Source organism: Oncorhynchus kisutch, linkage group LG11 (genome assembly GCF_002021735.2).
Source record: "Oncorhynchus kisutch isolate 150728-3 linkage group LG11, Okis_V2, whole genome shotgun sequence".
In the NCBI taxonomy this organism is placed as follows: Eukaryota; Metazoa; Chordata; class Actinopteri; order Salmoniformes; family Salmonidae; genus Oncorhynchus; species Oncorhynchus kisutch.
Window position 1 is genome coordinate 69,621,414 of NC_034184.2, and position 21,951 is coordinate 69,643,364.

The 21,951-nt window shown below is 42.3% G+C and overlaps 1 protein-coding gene across 5 annotated transcripts in view; it reads right to left on the reverse strand.

Moving 5' to 3' along the window:
• Positions 1-21,951, reverse strand: part of LOC109899320 (lethal(3)malignant brain tumor-like protein 4) — a 131,205-nt gene that overhangs the window by 72,534 nt on the left and 36,720 nt on the right. For all 5 annotated transcript variants that reach the window (XR_002256475.2, XM_031836209.1, XM_020494445.2 and 2 more), the window contains 4 exons: positions 16,531-16,616; positions 15,758-15,868; positions 12,324-12,438; positions 7,750-7,861 (listed from right to left, as the gene is read on the reverse strand). Coding sequence is in view for 4 of the 5 variants with exons in the window: in XM_031836209.1 (XP_031692069.1) it covers positions 7,750-7,861; positions 12,324-12,438; positions 15,758-15,868; positions 16,531-16,616 (424 nt within the window). In the remaining variant the exon portion in view is untranslated. The remainder of the gene's footprint in view (positions 1-7,749; positions 7,862-12,323; positions 12,439-15,757; positions 15,869-16,530; positions 16,617-21,951) is intronic.

Consider the following 21,951-nt stretch of genomic DNA (forward strand, 5'->3'; position numbering starts at 1 on the left):
CTCTTTGTTAAGTGCTGCAGTGATTTCACTCCCTGGTGTAGCTGACATGTACCGTGTTGAGTCATCTGCATACATACATAGACAAACTGGCTTTACTCAAGGCCAGTGTCATGTCATTAGTAAAGATAGAAAATTAAGGGTCCTAGACAGCTGCCCTGGGGAATTCCTGATTCTACCTGGAGAGCACAGACTTTCTAGTAGGCTTAGATTGAAGATATGGCAAATATGGGTGGCAATATCTTCAGTAATTTTCCATCCAAGTTGTCAGAACCTGGTGGCTTGTCATTGTTGATAGGCAACAATAGTTGACAACTCTTACATTATTTTGGCTGCAAAGAAATATACAGCAACGAGTAAATGAGAGGTCACTATAAGTGTAACAGCAAGCAAGTCACTGCGGTGGTGAGGGCCAACTGCTCTCATTTGTTGTACATGTTTCCCCCACCAAGATTACTTTCCAGGCTGGGCACCTCTTAAGTCCCCCAAAGCAACATCCAGGCCTGCTCTGACACGACAACTGTCAACCAATAGAGGCCAAATTCTCTTAGCTGGGGGTCAACGGAGCTAAATGGGGAGCCACATCCGCCTATACAATGCTAAAGGAAACACTGGAACTTACAGCTGGTTTGGAGTGGGAGATCAGAGAACAAGAAAAGGTTCCTCTGACACATCACAAAAGCCCACTTCTTCACGCTCCATTACAGTCCATAAGCCCAGCTCCCTCGATGCATCTCAAGTCTGGCCATGAATTTTACTAAGACAAAATGTCCACTGGAAACAGTGTTAACAGGCATAGATAAGGAGACAATTGATTGGACATGATTTGGAAAAGCACACACCACTCTATTTAAGGTCCCACAGTTAAGAGTGCATGACAGAGCAAAACCAAGCCATAAGGTCAAAGGAATTGTCCGTAGAGCTCCGAGACAAGATTGTGTTGAGGAACAGATCTGTGGAAGCGTTCCAAAGTATTTCTGCAGCATTGAATGTCCCCAAAAACACAGTGGCCTTCATCATTCTTAAATAAAAGAAGTTTGGACCACCAAGATTCTTCTTAGACTGGCCGCCCGGCCCAACTGAACACTCGAAGGAGAAGGGCCTTGGTCAGGGAGTTGACCAAGAACCCGATGGTTCTTGATCAAACGTCCAGAATTACAATTATTGGTGGAGCAGCACTCCACCAATAAGGCCTTTATGGTAGATTGGCCAGGCAGAAGCTACTCTTCAGTAAAAGGCACATAACAGCCCGCTTGGAGTTTGCCAAAAGGCACTTAACCTCTCTGGGATCGTTCGGGACTCTAGCGTCCCACCTCGCCAACAGCCAGTGAAATTGCAGGGTGCCAAATTCAAAACAACGGAAATCTCATAATTAAAATTCCTCAACCACACAAGTATTTTTCATCATTTTAAAGATACACTTCTCTTTAATCCAACCACAGTGTCCGATTTCAAAAAGGCTTTTCGGCGAAAGCAGAACATATCATTATGTTAGGTCAGCAACCAGTCACAGAAAGCATTCAGCCATTTTCTAACCAAAGAGAGGTGTCACAAAAAGCTGAAATATAGATAAAATGAATCACTAACCTTTGACGATCTTCATCAGATGACACTCCCAGGACTCAATGTTACACAATACATGTATGTTTTGTTCGATCAAGTTCATATTTATATCCAAAAACCTCAGTTTACATTGGCGCCATGTTCAGAAATGCCTCCAAAACATCCGGAGAAATTGCAGAGAGCCACATCAAATAACAGAAATAAACTTTGATGAAAGATACATGTTTTACATAGAGTTAAAGATAAACTTGTTCTTAATGCAACCGCTGTGTCAGATTTCAAAAAAGCTTTACGGCAAAAGCACAATATTCAATAATCTGAGAACAGTGTTCAGCCACAAAAGCAAGTAATACAGTTACCAGCCAAGTTGTAGAGTCAACAAAAGTCATAAATAGCATTATACATCTTCACTTACCTTTGCTGATCTTCATCGGAATGCACTCCCATGACTCCCACAAGAAATGTTTGTTTTGTTCGATTACGTCCATATTTATGTCCAAATACCTCCGTTTTGTTCGCACGTTTAGTTCACTCTTCCAAAGGCACAATGCGCGAGGGCAAAATCCTGACGAAAAGTCAAAAGAGTTCCATTACAGTTTGTAGAAACATGTCAAACGATGTTTACAATCAATCCTTAGGGTCTTTTTATAATAAATCTTCAATAATATTCCAACCGGACAATAGCATATTCATTACAGAGAAAAAAGAAGGAATGGCACGCCCGTGTCACCGCGCAGTAAACAACTGATTAGCCTCAGCCTAGTCCACTTGATGAAACAGCTCTTATTCGACACCCTTCCACAATAGAAGCCTCAAACAACTTTCTAAAGACTGTTGACATCTGCTGGAAGCCTTGGGAAGTGCAATCTGGCAACATGGACACAGCATATTGGATAGGCAATCACTTAAATGAAACTACAAACCTCAGATTTCCCACTTCCTAGTTGGATTTGTCTCAGGTTTTCACCTGCCATATGAGAACTTTTATACTCACATACATCATTCAAACAGTTTTAGAAACGTCAGAGTGTTTTCTATCCAATAGTACTAATAATATGCATATATTAGCATCTGCGACAGAGTAGCAGGCAGTTTACTCTGGGCACCTTATTCTTCCAAGCTACTCAATACTGCCTCCCTGTCACCAAGAAGTTAAACGTCTCTCAGATCATGAGAAACAAGATTCGCTGGTCTGATGAAATCTAGACTGAACTCTTTGGCCTGAATGCCAAGCGTCACGTCTGGAGGAAACCTGGCACCATCCAGAGATTAGCCAGGATCGAGGCAAAGATGAACGGAGCAAAGTACAGTGAGATCCCTGATGAAAACCTGTTCCAGACCGCTCAGGACCTCAGACTAGGGCGAAGGTTCTCCTTCCAACAGGACAACGACCCTAAGCACACAGCCAAGACAACGCAGGAGTGGCTTCAGGACAAGTCTCTGAATGTCCTTGAGTGGCTCAGCAAGAGCCTGGACTTGAAGCATCTCTGGAGAGACCTGAAAATAGCTGTGCATCAACACTCCCCATCCAACCTGACAGAGCTTGAGAGGATCTGCTGAGAAGAATGGGAGAAACTTCTCAAATACAGGGCTACAAGCTTGTAGCATCATATCCAAGAAGACTTGAGGCTGTATTTGCTGCCAAAGGTGCTTCAACAAAGTACTGAGTAAAGGGTCTGAATACTTTCTTTATAAAATTGCAACCATGTCTAAAAACCTGTATTTGCTTTGTCATTATGGGGTTTTGTGTGTAGATTGATGAGAAAAAATGTAATACATTTTAGAATAAGACTGTAGAGTAACAAAATGTGTAAAATGTCAAGGGGTCTGAATACTTTCCGAATGCACTATAGGCCTGCATCTGATGCCATAAATTGAGCCAACACACATACTGACAGACACAGACACACTTCTACCTTGGAACCAACTAAACCGTAGCACAGGCCAAGGAAAAACACATACATCTGTGCATTTTGATAAGGGGATGAAACTGCGCTCTCAGCAGACCGGAGACTTTAAGTCGGGATGAGACTATTTATGTTGACGCCAGCTGTGGAAATCGACCATGCTTGCGTTCATTAAAACAAAATGCTGCGTGATGGAACTACAGGCGACTGAAACGGGAGGATTTTAGTAGCTCAAAAATAGATTGCAGCAGTAGTCTGAGTGTTGAGAAGCTAAAATTACGCTGTTCAGAGAGGGGTTGGTCGCCCCACTCTGTGCCCTTTCCTCCACTGCAGATGGTTTAGAGAGATAAGATCAATTTGTACTGCAGGAAAGAGCCGTGCTGGGCTCTTCTAACGCCCAGGCAGGGCGCTAAAGTGGGCACTTTCCATTCAAATGTTATCTCAATGGAAATGAACATGCCCTGTCTTTGTGCGGCGTCGTATTCTGTAAATGAGTTGACCCTTTGAGGTCAAAAGTTAAACCCATAATCATTGAAAGGTGAATTGTATAACACCCTGAAGGTCCCTCAACACATACAAATGTACATTTATTTTTCTTCAAAGTAAAGTAAGTCACCGTTTTATAAATATTCATGAGATTATTATAATGAAATTGCATAACGCTCGACTCGAGCAGTAGATGAGCTCCCACACTCCCAAACCTTCAGGCTAATGCCAAAATTCAAACTTGGATAATATTACCTCTTCACCAATAACGCCTCTAGAATTAAAAATAATACTTTCATCAAAATCATTGAGGGTGCCGGAGCATAATGTTGTGTGGGGGTATGAAATAGCTCTCAGCTTCCTGATTAGTTATTTTAATATGGATGTCGAATGATGTTTTTATTACCGTGCACTGCACAGATGACTGAATACAGCTGTGTGTGTGTGTTCCTGTGTGTTTGCGTGTGTGTTTGTGCGTGAGTCATAATGTGAGCCTCAGTGTCTCTGCTCCCAACAGCCTCTGAGCAGTCACAACCGTTTACTCAGATGACGGGGGCCATTAAAGAATGAAAACATGCCACAATAACATAAAAGAAGTGATGATATGGGAACTACGCGTATGTCGCGCATCACTACTTCATAGAAGAGCCATTTGAACTTAAACTTTTTTTTAATAAAAATGTTTTTGGGGGGGCAGAAATGCCTTCTGGAACATGTAAACTTTCATGTGCCTTAATAACACACTTGTATGCCATCTGTAAATAGTAATACAATTGTTAAATTACGAGACTAGTTGGTTTAGCCATGGAACCTTTCCGCTAGCCATGATTGGCTGAGATAATGGGTGGGTTGGACATGCTGAGAGATGAGTTCAGATTGTTCTGCCATGTAGCACGCTTCGGTCTATAACATGCGCTGGTCAGTTTGTGTAGGTAATCCTTAGTAACAGAGCTTTTTTGAAAGATATCACGTAGGAGAACTGCAAAAGTGTTGCTCTCCACTTTCTGGAGAACCGAGTTTTGAAATCAGTGGCATTAGAGTTTGATAGTTAAGGAAATTGAGAAAATTCTGGCGTTTGATTGCAAATATGCAGATGGAGTCAAAAAGAGAACACACAGGTGTTTTATACAACAGCCTACTGTCTCCGGATGACATCTTCAAACTAAGTGCAATCATCCATCCGTGAAAGAGGGAGAAACATCCATCCATGTATACGAATTTACAAACGCTCAACACCAGTTGAATATCTCCGGTGTCAGTAAACGTTGGCAAAAAAGAGCAATTCAATTGTTGCCTGCAGCACAGTTGCAGTCACCAATGCTCTGGATAACATAAAAACAGCCTAAACAGCTCTGCTAGGGCGAGTAAAATGGTCAGAGTGAGCCGTTCCCTCATTTGTGTCTGGAAGTTGCTAGCAAGCTAGCCAACATTAGCCAGTCAGCTTGGGTGCTTGACTGCTGTTGTTAGGTCATAATGCTCAGATCAACCCTACTCAGCCAGAGCGTCCAATGTGCGCTCTGAACTCCCCAAGAGCGAAGCGCTCTGAATTTACACACGGACGATCTGACAACGCTCTGAGTTTATGAACGCCCAGTGCTCACTCTAAGCACACTCTGGCACTTCAGATTGAATTTACGAACATACCCGTAGTATAAACCAGCCTTTAGTCTTGAAATCTTTGGTTGTTTTGTACATGGCCTCACATGTGAATCCTTGAAGAGATGGGTGGGGCTAAGGCTTAAGAGGGTGTGAATTATGCTGGATGGGTGTAGACAAAGAAGAGCTCTCCAGTAGGTGTACCAAAACATTCAAGGTCCATTTTCTCAAAAAGTGACGTTACAAGTTTATCAACATTTTCTAGCTCGGAGTCTCTACTTTTATCCAATGTAGAATACACAATTTAAAATTTTGCTACATATTTCTACCCACATATGTTATTCTCCACATAAAACTGAAGTTCTGAGTTTATGATAATTGATGCAGATGAAATTCAAATTAATTGCTAATGAAGTTGGGTTAGAGACACGTTTCTAGAGAGTTTTTCTTTTGCTGCAGTAACAGGGCTTAAAGCATGGTACTGTGGTTGTGGAGGACTCTGTCACTGAATGTCTTTCTGTTTCTTGATCAGAAGGATCCACCAGTGGGCTGTGGAGAGGGGTGTGCTGGGGGGGGGGGGGGGAATATGCACACTCCACTCTCATTCCATTCAGAGTTGATTATATCCTTGGAAAAGGTGAGGAACAAAAATAGCAGAGGGCGAGTTGAATCCTCAGACAGATGCTCAGGGAGACAGAGAGAGGGAGAGAGGGAGGAGCAGAGGGGTGAATGGAAGGACTACTACTATCATTGTCATATAGTATTGACAACTACATTATAAAAACAGAGAGAGATCTACAGTTTGTTTATTGAAAAAAAGTCAACTTTGACATCTGGCAGTCAAAATATACCGCTACTAAAATTAATGTTAGTCGGCAAGATTCCTAATTTTCTCACTTAAAGTGCCATATATTCAAAGACACATCCTCTTCCATAATCAAAAACTAAGAATTTCCACCAAGCACTCTGCGAAGCGGTGTGTTTTGTAAAACAAATGGGTTAGAGAGGGTCATAACCTCAGTGGTATGACAGCCGGTGATAGACTGTGCGCTGCTGCTCTGGCAGTTAGTCAGGCAGAGTCTTGGCAGGGAGAAGAGCATGGAGCAGGCCTGCAGGCTGCAGGGTTAACTTCTCTAGGCTACTCGTATGTGAGCTCCGTGAGTGAACATGGTCCAGGAGTGCCTCTCCTCCATCATCCCTTTTTCTCCTCTCCTTTGTGGAGGCACCTCTGGCTCCCCTAGGTAAAAACCTTAGGGCTGCAGCCAGCCGGGTTCTATCTCCCCCACAGAGAAGCCCAGGTCAGCTAGATGCTAATACTAGCAAGGATTCGTGCTCCAACGAGCTATGGATGTTAATGCTAGCAACATACTCTCACTATTGTTGCATGGAGCCAACCAACAGGCCATGCAATGCTGCAGTTACAGCAGCATATATATTACCCACAGACAATGGCATCCACATCTCACCTTGCGAAAGCCAGCTGTTGGTGGATAATACCTTAATTTGTGTTATTAGTCCTTGTCACGCCCTGACCATAGAGAGCCCTTGGTTCTCTATGGTGTAGTAGGTCAAGGCGTGACTAGGGGGTGTTCTAGCTCAATATTTCTATGTTGGTGTTTTGTATGGTTCCCAATTAGAGGCAGCTGGTATTCGTTGCCTCTAATTGGAGATCATATATAGGTAGCCATTTTTCCCACCTGTGTTTGTGGGATATTGTTTTGTGTTTGTGCATGTGCACCGCTACTTTCACGGTTCGTTATTGGTTTATTGTTTTTGTTTAAAGTTTCCCCCGTAATAAAGATATGGAACTTCAATCATGCTGAGCCTTGGTCCGCTAATTACGACGATCGTGACAGTCCTTCCTGATCTGGGTGTCAATGGGCACACAAGAAGCAAAATATGCCTATAAACAATGATGACATGCTATCAGAAAAGCCAAGCTGGGGATAGGTCTGGCCCAGAAACAATTCTTAGCCGCTACCCTCTAAGCACTTGTAGGGATTGGAAAGGATGTGTTTGATTTGATGGGTATAAGCAACATGGTGAACATGCTACCAAGCTTATCAGAGAGCAAGGTGGAACTACTATCATATTGCTGATACCTTTCTAATCCCTTCAGATCTACAGGGTATAGGGGCGTGGCGATTTTTCTGGACCGGCAGATATTGTCAGACAATGTAGTCATCAACAGGTGTCTTACCTGTGGTGTCCTGTGTATTTGGCTCCTTTGATGTGGCCCACACCCCTGCAGCCCGGAGTGGGGCACACTCCCTGGGTCACGGAGCTCTTAAGGTCAGAAGGTCCTGCGTGTGCTGGATGGGGATGACAACCAACAAACCAATCACAAGGCTTGCTTGAGGCTGGCAAGAAAGAGTTTGAAGATAACGCTTGCTATTCATTGATTGATTTAGTCAACAGGCAAGTAGGTAAAATTGGGTCAGCATATGTATTCAGTGGTATATTAACTACATTCAGTGCCTTTGGAAAGTATTCAGACCACTTCACTTTTTCAAAATTCTGTTACGTTACAGCCTTATTCTAAAATGAATGAAATCTTTTTTTTCTCCTCATCAATCTACACACAATACCCCATACTGACAAAGCAAAAACCAGTTTTTAGAAGTGTTAGCAAATTTATCTATTTTTTTGTTGTTGATATATCACGTTTACGCAAGTATCCAGATCTTTTACTAAGTACTTTGTTGTAGCACCTTTGGCAGCGATTACAGTATTGAGTCTTATTGGGTATGATGCTACAAGCTTGGCACACCTGTATTTAGGGAGTTTCTCCCATTCTTCTCTGCAGATCCTCTCAAGCGCTGTCAGGTTGGATGGGGAGTCAAATCAAATCAAATCAAATGTATTTGTCACATACATATGGTTAGCAGATGTTAATGCGAGTGTAGCGAAATGCTTGTGCTTCTAGTTCCGACAATGCAGTAATATCCAACGAGTAATCTAACCTAGAGGGGGTGTTGCTGCACAGCTATTTTCAGGTCTAGGTCTCTCCAGAGATGTTCGATCGGGTTCAAGTCCGGGCTCTTGCTGAGCCACTCAAGGACATTCAGAGACCTGTCCCGAAGCCACTCCTGCATTGTCTTGGCTGTGTGCTTCGGGTCATTGTCCTGTTGGAAGGTGAACCTTCGCCCCAGTCTGAGGTCCTGAGCAGTCTGGAACAGGGTTTTCATCAGGGATCTCACTGTACTTTGCTCCGTTCATCTTTGCCTCGATCCTGGCTAATCTCCCAGCCCCAGCTGCTGAAAACCATCCCCACAGCAGGATGCTGCCACCACCATACTTCACCGTAGGGATGGTACCAGGTTTCCTCCAGATGTGACACTTGGCATTCAGGCCAAAGAGTTATTGGTTTCATCAGACCAGAGAATCTTGTTTCTCATGGTCTGACAGTCTTAAGTAGCCTTTTGGCAAACTCCAAGCTGGCCGTCATGTGCCTTTTACTGAAGAGTGGCTTCCGTCTGGCCAATCTACCATAAAGGCCTAATTGGTGGAGTGCTGCAGAGATGGTTGTCCTTCTGGAAGTTTGACCAAGAACCAAGGCCCTTTTCCTCCGAGTGCTCAGTTTCGCTGGGCGGCCAGCTCTTGGAAGAGTCTTGGTGATTCCAAACTTCTTCCATTTAAGAATGATGAAGGCCAATGTGTTCTTGGGGACCTTCAATGCTGCAGAAATGTTTTGTTACTCATCCCCAGATCTGTGCCTCGAAACAATTCTGTCTCTGAGCTCTACGGACAATTCCTTCGACCGCACGGCTTGGTTTTTGCTCTGACATGCACTGTCAACTGTGTGGGACCTTATATAGACAGGTGTGTGCCTTTTCAAATCATGTCCAATCAATTTAATTTACCACAGGTGGACACAAATCAAGTTGTAGAAACATTTAAAGGATGATCAATGGAAACAGGATGAACTTGTTTTCGCTTTGTCATTATGGGTTAGTGTGTGTAGATTGCTGATTATTTAATCTATTTTAGAATAAGGTTGTAATGTTACAAAATGTGGAACAAGTCAAAGAGTCTGAATACTTTCCGAAGGCACTGTGCAGGCCATAAACCTAACTTGAATTCCCTAAATTGTCATTCATTGTAACTTAATTTCAGATGGATACTCATCATGCAAGGGTTTTCACTGTTGGATAAGTTAAACCCATGTTTTAGCCTATATAGCATCATCGCCTATAGCATGGGTTTTAATTATCCAACTGTGCAAACCCTTGCATGATGAGTATCCATCTGAAATGGAGTTACAATGAATGAGACCTTACATAGGATTAACTGGGGTAGACCAATAAGTCTTTTGAGTGTCAGGGTAGACAAATAGCCCTTATGGTTCTGCTTATGTGTTAGATTAAGACATCTAGAGCAACATCAAACGTTTCTCTTGCCATAATATATCAAGCACCAAGCTTCTGAACCAAATAAGACATCGAATTCAAGTTAGGTTTATGGCCTGTATTGCCGGTGCCAAGACAAAACACACACACACACACACACACACACACGTCGTCCCAAATGTGTTTACCAAAAGGGGAAATTGAAAAGATTTATTCCACTAGTCTCTGAAGGAGACAAGTCCTCCACTTGGAATAAGATTAGAGTTGTGTTTTTTTATTTCTAATATGATTTCTGTTGCAGCCATTTATATTGTATCCCTAAATCACTATGGAACTGTCAATGGTAATACATCAAGAAAAACAATCACAGCCATCATCGAAAATGAAGAAAAATTAAAGGCATTCTTCAAAGGTCAAGTGATTAGTCTGTGCAGACAAAAATACTTTTGTTGATTTCTCGCACTGTGCCAACTTGTTTAAGTATCTGTCCAGTGTTCCAGATTTTAAAATGAAATACAATATGAATTAAATAGATGTCCTTCCAAAAAAGTATCATTTCGGATGTTATAAAAAGTATATTTCCCTGTGCCCTGTGCAATAAATGCAGGCTGATTATTTCACAAGTGTGAGTCATTTCTTTTCTTTACTTCACTGTCACTATATTGCTGATATTTTTGTTGTTAGCTACGTAACTAGCTAACATAAACTCACCCCAACCGCAACATTCAAACGAGGCTACAAAGAAAACTAATGGGACTGTAGCGACTGTGTTGACTTCAAAATCGGGGGGGTGAACTAGGTTTCTATTCAAGCATTGATCGACATGGTAACGGCCCTATAGTATTGGAGAAAAGTTAAAAAAACTGACCCTTCATTACATCTAGACGTGTCATGTCGTAAAGTACAGCACGCATATAAAGCAACTATTTCTGTCTTACAATCTCTGTCCTCCAGGTGTAGCACTTCTCTCATCCTTTAAAAACAAGAAATGGACAGTGACGGGGTAAGGGGGGATACCTAGTCATTTTTTCCATCATCATTGCATGCGATCATCATTCTCAAAGCCGCTGTTTACTTCTTAGATCACATTAGCACCGCCATAAAAACCCGATTCTAATTCGACACAAACCTTCAAATAGGTATCTAATGACACATTATATAAACTCTGTATAGTGTTTTATTTACATTTTAGAGGCGATAAGGTGATAAATTGGACAGATTGAGTGAAAAAAAGCAATTTTCCCACACTCTCCTCTCACTATCACGCTTTAGTTTTGCTTCCCCACCTGCCATTTTTAAAAAGACCCGACGGCGCTCATTGCCTGCTTGAATTATGCAGAAACGGGCAGTGTTTAGGTCATGTAATTGATTCTGTTGGAATTTGTGGTTTACAATGGTATTGACATTACAGTTGACCTGAAAGTATTACATTTTTGGGGCGCTAAAATAAGGGCAAATGTACGGACCAAGGCGATGTACGAGTTTACGTGAGTTTACGTTAGTCATGAAGCTAGCTAGCCACTACTGCTATCTATATCAGTCAACAACAGCTAACACAACAGCGAAGTTCTCTTGACATAACACTTTTAGCTACAAACCACAGGATTTAAAATAAAATGGAATGGCAAGATGGTTGTTGTGTGAAAGATCTGCTTTGACTTGCTTTCTTAGCTAACGATTGCTACCATTAGCATGCTAACCTTAGATAACTGCCACATAACCACATAACTTGAACTAGAAGTGACTGGCGAGATAGTTGTTGCATAGGCTTTGTCCTTTTTGCCAAGACCAGCTGTGGATTGCTTGGCTTGCTTGCTAGCTAACTACCTTGCCTGTGTGCAGTGAGAACATGTCTCACCTAGTCTCGAGAAAGATCCATCTCCCCACCGGAAGAATTTGAAAAAAATGAAAATGTTGCTGGATTACTGACACACGGGCCTGTCATTATCCAAGTAAATTTCAAGTGTTTTTCTTTTTAATGTTTTGAGATAAACATTTGAGGTGTGTTTTAATCTCCAATTTATGCTTTGGCCAGAAATATGATTATAAGACGAGTCAACTACATTATTTGGATAAGTGATAACAGAATATGAACATTTAAAAGTGAGATTTTCACTGGACACTTACTTTAAAGTTGTTTTTAGAGCAGGGATACTGTGCTATTGGCTGTGGAGTTGTGGTTAGGATTTAGAGCGCAGTACAAAGCAATGTGACATAGAAAAGACTTTGCACCCATACATCAGATAGCTGTGCTCTAATGTCAGTGAGATTCACCTCTGAAAGGGACAAAATCAATAGTGGGGATTTAATGGATGGAGAGGTCCTTGAGAAGCATGGACGAGTGCATTGATTTGTGTGTACATGTGAGCGTTGAGTTGGAATGGTTAGTGAAGAGCACACACACACACAGGGGTGGTGAACTCACAGAGGGGGGGTTCCAGGGGATGACCTGTCCGGGCACACCAGCCCACAGGGTGAAGGTCCGGCAGGTCAGAGTCCACCCAGAAGTCAAACTTCTCATGCCAGCCGTCAAAACGGATCTGAGTAATACAGAGAGAGCGAGAGAGAGCAAAAGGGAGAGACAGCAACATTAGTACTAAAAATAATATCTGACATTCATAAAGGGCTTTTCAATATACAGAATAATCTCAAAGTACTGTACAGAAAATAAAACATTTAAACCAAATAGAAAAACATGTATTGTAATGGACAATTAAACAGGCCAACATACACAAAAGAACACAGCTGACGCTACAGGAGACAAGGACACCACAGAGCACAGCTATCAACAGAAAGCCTTCCTAAAGACAGAGCGCTGAAATCATGTTTAAAATGCTCTTTCAATCGTATAAAGAGACAGTAACACAAAAAAAACGTTTTGAGAGACCAGGATTAACGATAAGAGACTTATTTCCAAATCCACAGTTGTTTCTGCTCCTAGTTGAGCACTGTTTGAAACTTTATTATTTTTTATTTATTTCACCTTTTTTTAACCAGGTAGGCCAGTTGAGAACAAGTTCTCATTTACAACTGCGACCTGGTCAAGATAAAGCAAAGCAGTGCGACAAAAACAACATCACAGAGTTACACATGGGATAAACAAACGTACAGTCAATAACACAACAGAAAAATCTGTATACAGTGTGTGCAAATGAAGTAAGGATGTAAGGCAATAAATAGACCAATAGTGGCCTATTTGCAATGGAGTGATAGATGTGCAGATGAGGATGTGCAATTAGAAATACTGGTGTGCAAAAGAGCAGAAAAACAAAAACAAATATGGGGATGAGGTAAGTAGTTGGTTGGATGGGCTATTTACAGATGGGCTGTGTACAACTGCAGTGATCGGTAAGCTGCTCTGACAGCTGACGCTAAAAGTTAGAGGGAGATATGGGTCTCCAGCTTCAGTTGCAGGAGAGGAAGGAAACCACTCATGGATTTCATAATGAGGCCAATGATGACTTTAAAACATTTACAGAGTTAAATGGCTGTGGTATGAGAAAATCTGAGGGTGGACCAGCAACATTGTAGTTACTCCACAATATTAACTTAATTGACAGAGTGAAAAGAAGGAAGCCTGTTCAGAATAAAAAATATTCCAAAAACATGCATCCTGTTTGCAACAAGGCACTAAAGTAATACTGCAAAAAATGTGGCAAAGCAATTCACTTTTTGTCCTGAATAGAAAAAGTTATGTTTGGGGCAAATCCAATACAACACATTGCTGAGTATGACTCCATTTTGTCAAGCATAATGGTGGCTGCATCATGTTATAGTTATGTTTGTAATCGTTAAGGACTGGGGAGTTTTTCAGGATAAGAAAATAAATGGAATGGAGCTAAGCACAGGCAAGTTCCCAGAGGAAACCTGGTTCAGTCTAATTTCCACCAGACACTGGGAAATGAATTCACCTTTCAGCCGGACAATAACCTAAAACACAAGGCCAAATCTACACTGCTTACCAAGAAGACAGTGAATGTTCCTGAGTGGCCTAGTTAAGTTTAGACTTAAATCTGCTGTAAAATCTATGGCAAGACGTGAAAATGGTTGTCTTTCAATGACCAACATCCAAATTTGACAGTGCTTAAAGAATAAATGGCCAAATGTTGCACAATCCATGTGTGGAAAGCTCTTAGAGACTTATCCTGAAAGACCCACAGCTGTAATCACTGCATCGACTTCGGGGGTTGAATACTTATCTAATCAAGATATATTAGTGTTGTTTTTCATTAATTATTTACAAATGTTAGAGTATTAGGTGTAGATCGTTGACAAAAATAACAATTAAATACATTTGAATCCCAGTTTGTAACACAACAAAATGTGGAAAAAGTCAAGGGGTGTGAATACTTTCTGAAGGCACTGTATAACCTGCTTTGACGCATGCTAAAGCCATGGTTGGTTAATGGCGCCTGCCTGATCACGTAATCATTAATTAATCAGTGGATTCCTCCTCTACTGATTGAGCGGTGTGATGTCATAGGACAGAAATGGTGAGATACAAGGCACTCTGCTCTGTCAATTATGACCTGCATGCACACATGCATATACACATCATGCATGCGCAAACATATAGGCATGCAGTACACACACACACTACAACCTATCAAGTCTCAGTACAAGGCTTGTTAGTGGTTTAACAAGAACAGCACCACCAAGTGGTTTCGGCAGACTGACAGCCTGCTCATTTCACAGAGACATACCAAACCCCAAAACCTCCATCTGCCATGTCACTCCAGCAGGCCTCCTCACCCTGACTACCACCCCCCTCACTTCTTCCCACATGCACAACCTCCTCGCATCCCCTGCCTCACTCTTTCCTTTTTTCACTCTAAAAAGCTCTTCCTCTCATTTAATCTATTACTAATTTCCTCACTTCTCTCGCTCTCTCACTCCATTGTTCTCTCTCTAATCCCAACCCTTCACCGGCTTGGAGCTCTCTCACTCCATTGTTCTCTCTCTAATCCCAACCCTTCACCGGCTTGGAGCTCTCTCACTCCATTGTTCTCTCTCTAATCCCAACCCTTCACCGGCTTGGAGCTCTCTCACTCCATTGTTCTCTCTCTAATCCCAACCCTTCACCGGCTTGGAGTTCTCTCACTCCATTGTTCTCTCTCTAATCCCAACCCTTCACCGGCTTGGAGCTCTCTCACTCCATTGTTCTCTCTCTAATCCCAACCCTTCACCGGCTTGGAGCTCTCTCACTCCATTGTTCTCTCTCTAATCCCAACCCTTCACCGGCTTGGAGCTCTCTCACTCCATTGTTCTCTCTCTAATCCCAACCCTTCACCGGCTTGGAGCTCTCTCACTCCATTGTTCTCTCTCTAATCCCAACCCTTCACCGGCTTGGAGCTCTCTCACTCCATTGTTCTCTCTCTAATCCCAACCCTTCACCGGCTTGGAGCTCTCTCACTCCATTGTTCTCTCTCTAATCCCAACCCTTCACCGGCTTGGAGCTCTCTCACTCCATTGTTCTCTCTCTAATCCCAACCCTTCACCGGCTTGGAGCTCTCTCACTCCATTGTTCTCTCTCTAATCCCAACCCTTCACCGGCTTGGAGCTCTCTCACCCCATTGTTCTCTCTCTAATCCCAACCCTTCACCGGCTTGGAGCGTTGGGTCAGTCACCGAAAGGTTGCTTGATCGAATCCCGTGCTGACAAGGTCAAAATCTGTCATGCTGCACCTGAGCAAGGCAGTTAACCCACTGTTCCCCGGGCGCCGATGACGTGGAAGTCGATTAAGGCAGCCCCCCGCACTTCTCTGATTCAGAGGGGTTGGGTTAAATGCGGAAGACATATTTCAATTGAATGCATTCAGTTGTACAACTGACTAGGTATCTCCCTTTCCTTTCCACTCACCTTGACCCTGTAGTCCTCAGTGTCTGAGACGGTGGCCACGCGGACCAGCATGGGGTTCCTCCTGTCCACCGCCTCCAGCTTCATGTTCACCTGGAAACTGTGAGGCGCTCTCTGTGACGAGAGAGAGGAGGAAGAGAGGGGCGGAGAGAAAGGGCGTTAGAGATGGCAGTCAAGCCTGTCGAGACTCCCAAAAAGGCGCATGCACTTCCCAGCCAAAAGAGAGGGAGAGAGAAAGAAGACAGGAGAGGACATGCGAAAGAGAGAGAGAGAAAGAGGAAGGGAGGAGGCAGAAGACTGTACACATCTCTGAGAGAGAAGAGCAGAACATGCAGAGTGGAGGAGAGCAGAGGAGAGGACAGGCCCTGTCAGCCAGAAACTCAGCCAGAGGTGAGGATTTGAGGGTGTGAAATTGTGCTGTGCAGATGTCACAGAGGGAGAGGAGGCTGACAGTGGAGTTCTTTATGGGAAAGAACCGTTTTGAAACAGAAGTTTCTGAATGAGAAAGACAGGTCTGGGAAAGAGACAAACTAATGTCAAACTGAGAAAAACATGACTTGTGTCATTATTGTGAAAAGGAACTGAACCACAACAGTTATTAAACGGCCTTCAATTACAACTGTTCGTAGATATTTTTAGAAAATAAAAGGAATCATTATGAAACACTAAATCAGCCGTTAGATTACAGCAGAGGCTGGGAATAACAATGGTGCTGTGCAACACACACACAGTTGGCTGATACAAGGCTAGCCTGCTGTTCCATGCCCATTGCTTACCATACAGAAAGCCTGGCTTGGAACCGCCGTGGAACCGTTGTCTTGTAAGTACTCCTCCCACAGGAAATGTTCTGGATTGGGGTGTCCTTGAACACAATCCAAAACACAAATCGAATTAATCACACACTTGCAAGCTCGCGAACGCACATGCACACACCAACACATGCAACAACTTCAAACTGTGACTGTTAACGGCTGTGACAATTTCATCAAAAGAAAAATGTGCTTGAAAACTTGAATGCGACACACACACAGATGGGTGCAACATATGCAGGGGAACCAAATGTACACATATCGCCTGGTTGCGGAGATAATTATGGTTAGCTATTGGAGATTCAGTTGTGGAGGCTCCAATTAGTAAGTGATTGGCTCTACAGGACACTGCCTCAGTAGTTTTTGTTGAACTAATATAGAAGAGAGGAAAATGACTGTACAGAAATAACGCACTCCAGTCCCAAACCAGAAAGGAGTAAGAGGAAGTTAGAGGCCTTGGGCATTTGAGCCAATCGCAAATGGTTCAATAATAAACTTGAATGGCTACTTGGGAACTGTTCATATATTGTGTCTTTATGATGAAACTCAACTTTGAAACTCGATTTCATTCCAGTAAAACATCCAAGAGAAAACGCATTTGTGCATCTCAATAGGCTAAAGTGGCTCCTTCTCACAATTTGGCAGATGCTTCAGCCACAATATATATGTTAAATGCATGTTAGACAAAATATGTTCTGTGCATAGAGGCAGCTGGAAGTAGTGGTAGTAAATATGTTGGTAAAGTGCCTATAGATGCATCTATTTCAAAGTAATGAGAACTTTCACCTTCCCAGATTCTCAGGGAAACAAAGCTAGGTGAAAGCTATGATCCCTTATTGTTAAAACCACTTCAAATCAGTGTAGATGAAGGGGAGGAGACAGGTTAAAGAAGGATTTTTAAGCCTCGAGACGATTGAGACATGGATTGTGTATGTGTGCCATTGTCGGTGAATGGGCAAGACAAAAGATGAAAATGCCTTTGAAAGGGCCATGGTAGTAGGTGTCAAGCGCATCGGTCTGTGTCAAGAATGCAATGCTGCTGGGTTTTTCACACTCAACAGTTTCCTGTGTGTATCAAGAATGGTCCACCACCCAAAGGACATCCAGCCATCTTGACACAACTGTGGGAGTCAACATGGGTCAGCATCCCTGTGGAACGCTTTCGACACCTTGTAAAGTCCATGCCTCGACGAATTGCGTCTGTTCTGAGGGCAAAAGGGTGTACAAATCAATATTTGGAAGGAGTTCCTAATGTTTGGTATACTCAGTATATAACATAATATAAGTACACCAGAGCAGCAGTTGTTCACTTGATCTCAAATTACTTGAGGAAAAGGATGTGACATCATACTGCACATGGCAGAAATGATGAGTCCATATTAAGTTAAAGCAAGGGATGTGGTTTCAACACATTCACTTCATATTGATGTTTGAGGCAATCAGTTTATGTACAACATATATTTTACAAGAAAAAAAACATTTGGTCCAAACAGACAGATACCATCATGTTGGTGTTCACTAAAGCCAGCCAGAAAAGCACCTGCATTTCAAACTACCTCATACTGTATGCACCACTGTGCTTTGCTGAGGGTAGGGATAGGCTTTAGCTGAGCTAAGGTCTATCTGGTCTGATAGGAGTCTGACGAGAGAGAGAGACAGCGAGAGTGTAAACCTATTCCAAATGGTCAATTAAATGCTCTCTGCACAAGACAAGGCATGGATCAAGGAGTTACAATAATGTTTTACTCAACATCGCACTCTCTCAGATAAGGGCCCACTATTTTTTTATGTTTGGAAAAATAACGTTCCCAAAGTAAATGGCCTATTTCTCATGACCAGATGCTAGAATATGCATATAATTGACAGATTAAGATAGAAAACACTCTAAAGTTTCCAAAACTGTAAAAATATTGTCTGTGGGTATAACAGAACTGATATTGCAGGCAAAATCCAATCAGGAAGAGCCTCTTATTTTGAAACCTCTGTGTTCCTATGCGTGCCTGTTCTCCATTTAAAGGGATATCAACCAGATTCCTTTTTCTGTGGCTTCCCTAAGGTGTCAACAGTCTTTAGACATAGTTTCAGGCTTTTATTTTGAAAAAATGAGCGTGAAGGATCACATTGTGTAAGTGGAGAGGTGGGGGCTACATACTCGGTTGATTCATTATCGAATATATATTTAAAAAACTACCGGAGGAATGATTATAAAAAAACGTTTGACATGTTTCTGTGGACATTATGAAGACTATTTGGAATTTCCGTTTGCGTTGTCGTGACCGCTCTTTCCTGTGGATTTCTGAACATAACGCGACAAACAAACGTCGGTATTTTGGGGGGTAAAAATCATCTTTATGGAACAAAAGGAACATTTGTTGTGTAACTGGGAGTCTCCTGAGTGAAAACATCCGAAGATCAAAGGTAAACGGTTAATTTGATTGCTTTTCTGATTTTCGTGACCAAGCTTCTGATGCTAAGTGTACATAATGCTATGCTAGGCTATCGATAAACTTACACAAATGCTTGGATTGCTTTCGCTGTAATTTCAAAATCTGAGACGACAGGGTGATTAACAAAATGCTAAGCTGTGTTTCAAAATATTGCACTTGTGATTTCATGAATATTTTCTAGTAATATTATTTGACTGTTGCGCTATGCTATTCAGCGGTTGCAGACTAAAATTATCCCGCTACTGGGATTGGTAGCATCAAGAAGTTAACAGCTCCGCGTTACACTCGCATTAAAGGACAAAAATGATGAACATTTCAGTTTTATGACATACAGTTCACGGGGAGAACGTTAGCCAAATGGCAAGAGCGCCCTGACCAAGATAGGCAGCACCAAGTCATTACAAAAAATTACAGACAGACAACATGAAAAACTACAAGTAATCTAGTGAAAACCATTGAATTCACAAGAGTATAAAACAGCAAATTAAAAACATTGACAGGTCAGGGAATCAGTCTCAAAATCCTTCATCAGTGATTTAAAAACACCAATCGGGACAAGTTCTTCCAGTTTAAAGGTATTTTGTAAGGTGTTCCAAGACGATGGCGCAGAGTACATAAAAGCCCTTTTACCAATTTCAGTTGGGACATTTGGAACAGTTAGCAGGATAAAGTCCAGCGAACGGAGAGAGTACCCACCACATTTCTGAACAATAAAAATATACAAATAAAAAGGTAGTAAACCCCAAATGGCTTTGTAAATAAAAGTATACCAGTGACTGAGCCTACGAGTGACTAGAGAAGATCAGCCAACTCTGGTATACAAAGTGCAGTGGTGCGTAAGGGTTTTGCAGTTTAAAATGATTTAAAAGTCTCTGATTGGAGAACAGGAGAAGGAGCGAGGGAACGGGAGAGAGCCTAGAGGTTTTCGAAATCCTCAAAAGCTTCTGACCTGGATTCCTCACCTTTGGGTGAGTTTCACTTTACAGCTCCCTGTATATAATTCCTACCTCATCACCATGACCTGAGCCGTACTTAATGTTGAGTCAGACAACACAATTACGACTGGGTGGAGGGGCTCAGGAGTGGCCCACTACGGCAATAATATATACGGTGGGGCAAGAAAGTATTTAGACAGTCACCAATTGTGCAAGTTTCGCTCCCACTTAAAAAGATGAGAGGGTGGGTACACTTCAACTATGACAGACAAAATGAGAAGAACAAAAATCTAGAAAATCACACTGTAGGATTTTTAATGAATTTATTTGCAAATTATGGTGGAAAATAAGTATTTGGTCACCTACAAACAAGCTAGATTTCTGGCTCTCACAGACCTGTAACTTCTTCTTTAAGAGGCTCCTCTGTCCTCCACTCGTTACCTGTATTAATGGCACCTGTTTGAACTTGTTATCAGTATAAAAGACACCTGTCCACAACCTCAAACAGTCACACTCCAAACTCCACTATGGCCAAGACCAAAGAGCTGTCAAAGGACACCAGAAACAAAATTGTAGACCTGCACCAGGCTGGGAAGACTGAATCTGCAATAGGTAAGCAGCTTGGTTTGAAGAAATCAACTGTGGGAGCAATTATTAGGAAATGGAAGACAAACAAGACCACTGATAATCTCCCTCGATCTGGGGCTCCACGCAAGATCTCACCCTGTGTTGTCAAAATGATCACAAGAACGGTGAGCAAAAATTCCAGAACCACACAGGGGGGGACCTAGTGAATGACCTGCAGAGAGCTGGGACCAAAATAACAAAGCCTACCATCAGTAACACACTACGCCGCCAGGGACTCAAATCCTGCAGTGCCAGACGTGTCCCCCTGCTTAAGCCAGTACATGTCCAGGCCCGTCTGAAGTTTGCTAGAGTGCATTTGGATGATCCAGAAGAAGATTGGGAGATTGTCATATGGTCAGATGAAACCAAAATATAACTTTTGGCAAAAACTCAACTCGTCGTATTTGGAGGACAAAGAATGCTGAGTTGCATCCAAAGAACACCATACCTACTGTGAAGCATGGGGGTGGAAACATCATGCTTTGGGTCTGTTTTTCTGCAAAGGGACCAGGACGACTGATCCGTGGAAAGGAAAGAATGAATGGGGCCATGTATTGTGAGATTTTGAGTGAAAACCTCCTTCCATCAGCAAGGGCATTGAAGATGAAACGTGGCTGGGTCTTTCAGCATGACAATGATCCCAAACACACCGCCCAGGCAACAAAGGAGTGGCTTCGTAAGAAGCATTTCAAGGTCCTGGAGTGGCCTAGCCAGTCTCCAGATCTCAACCCCATAGAACATCTTTGGAGGGATTTGAAAGTCCGTGTTGCCCAGCAACAGCCCCAAAACATCACTGCTCTAGAGGAGATCTGCATGGAGGAATGGGCCAAAATACCAGCAACAGTGTGTGAAAACCTGAAAAAGCGTGTGCGAGCAAGGACGCCTACAAACCGCCTACAAATTCACCCAACTTATTATGGGAAGCTTGCGGAAAGCTACCCGAAATTATTAACCCAAGTTAAACAATTTAAAAGCAATGCTACCAAATACTAATTGAGTTTATGTAAACTTCTGACCCACTCGGAATGTGATGAAAGACATAAAAGCTGAAATAAATCATTCTCTCTACTATTATTCTGACATTTCACATTCTTAAAATAAAGTGGTGATCCTAACTGACCCAAGACAGGGAATTTTTATGAGGATGAAATGTCAGGAATTGTGAAAAACTGAGTTTAAATGTATTTGACTAAGGTGTATGTAAACTTCCAACTTCAACTGTATATAAACAAAAACAATTGTCAAGTAAATAGTTAATGTTTAGATTTTTGTTATGCATTGAAGGGCATGCATTACTAAAGAACAGCTGTGATGAAGTCTCATTCAGGATGATGCACGTGTCATATTGTACATAGAAATTAATGTCCTACTGATGTCCT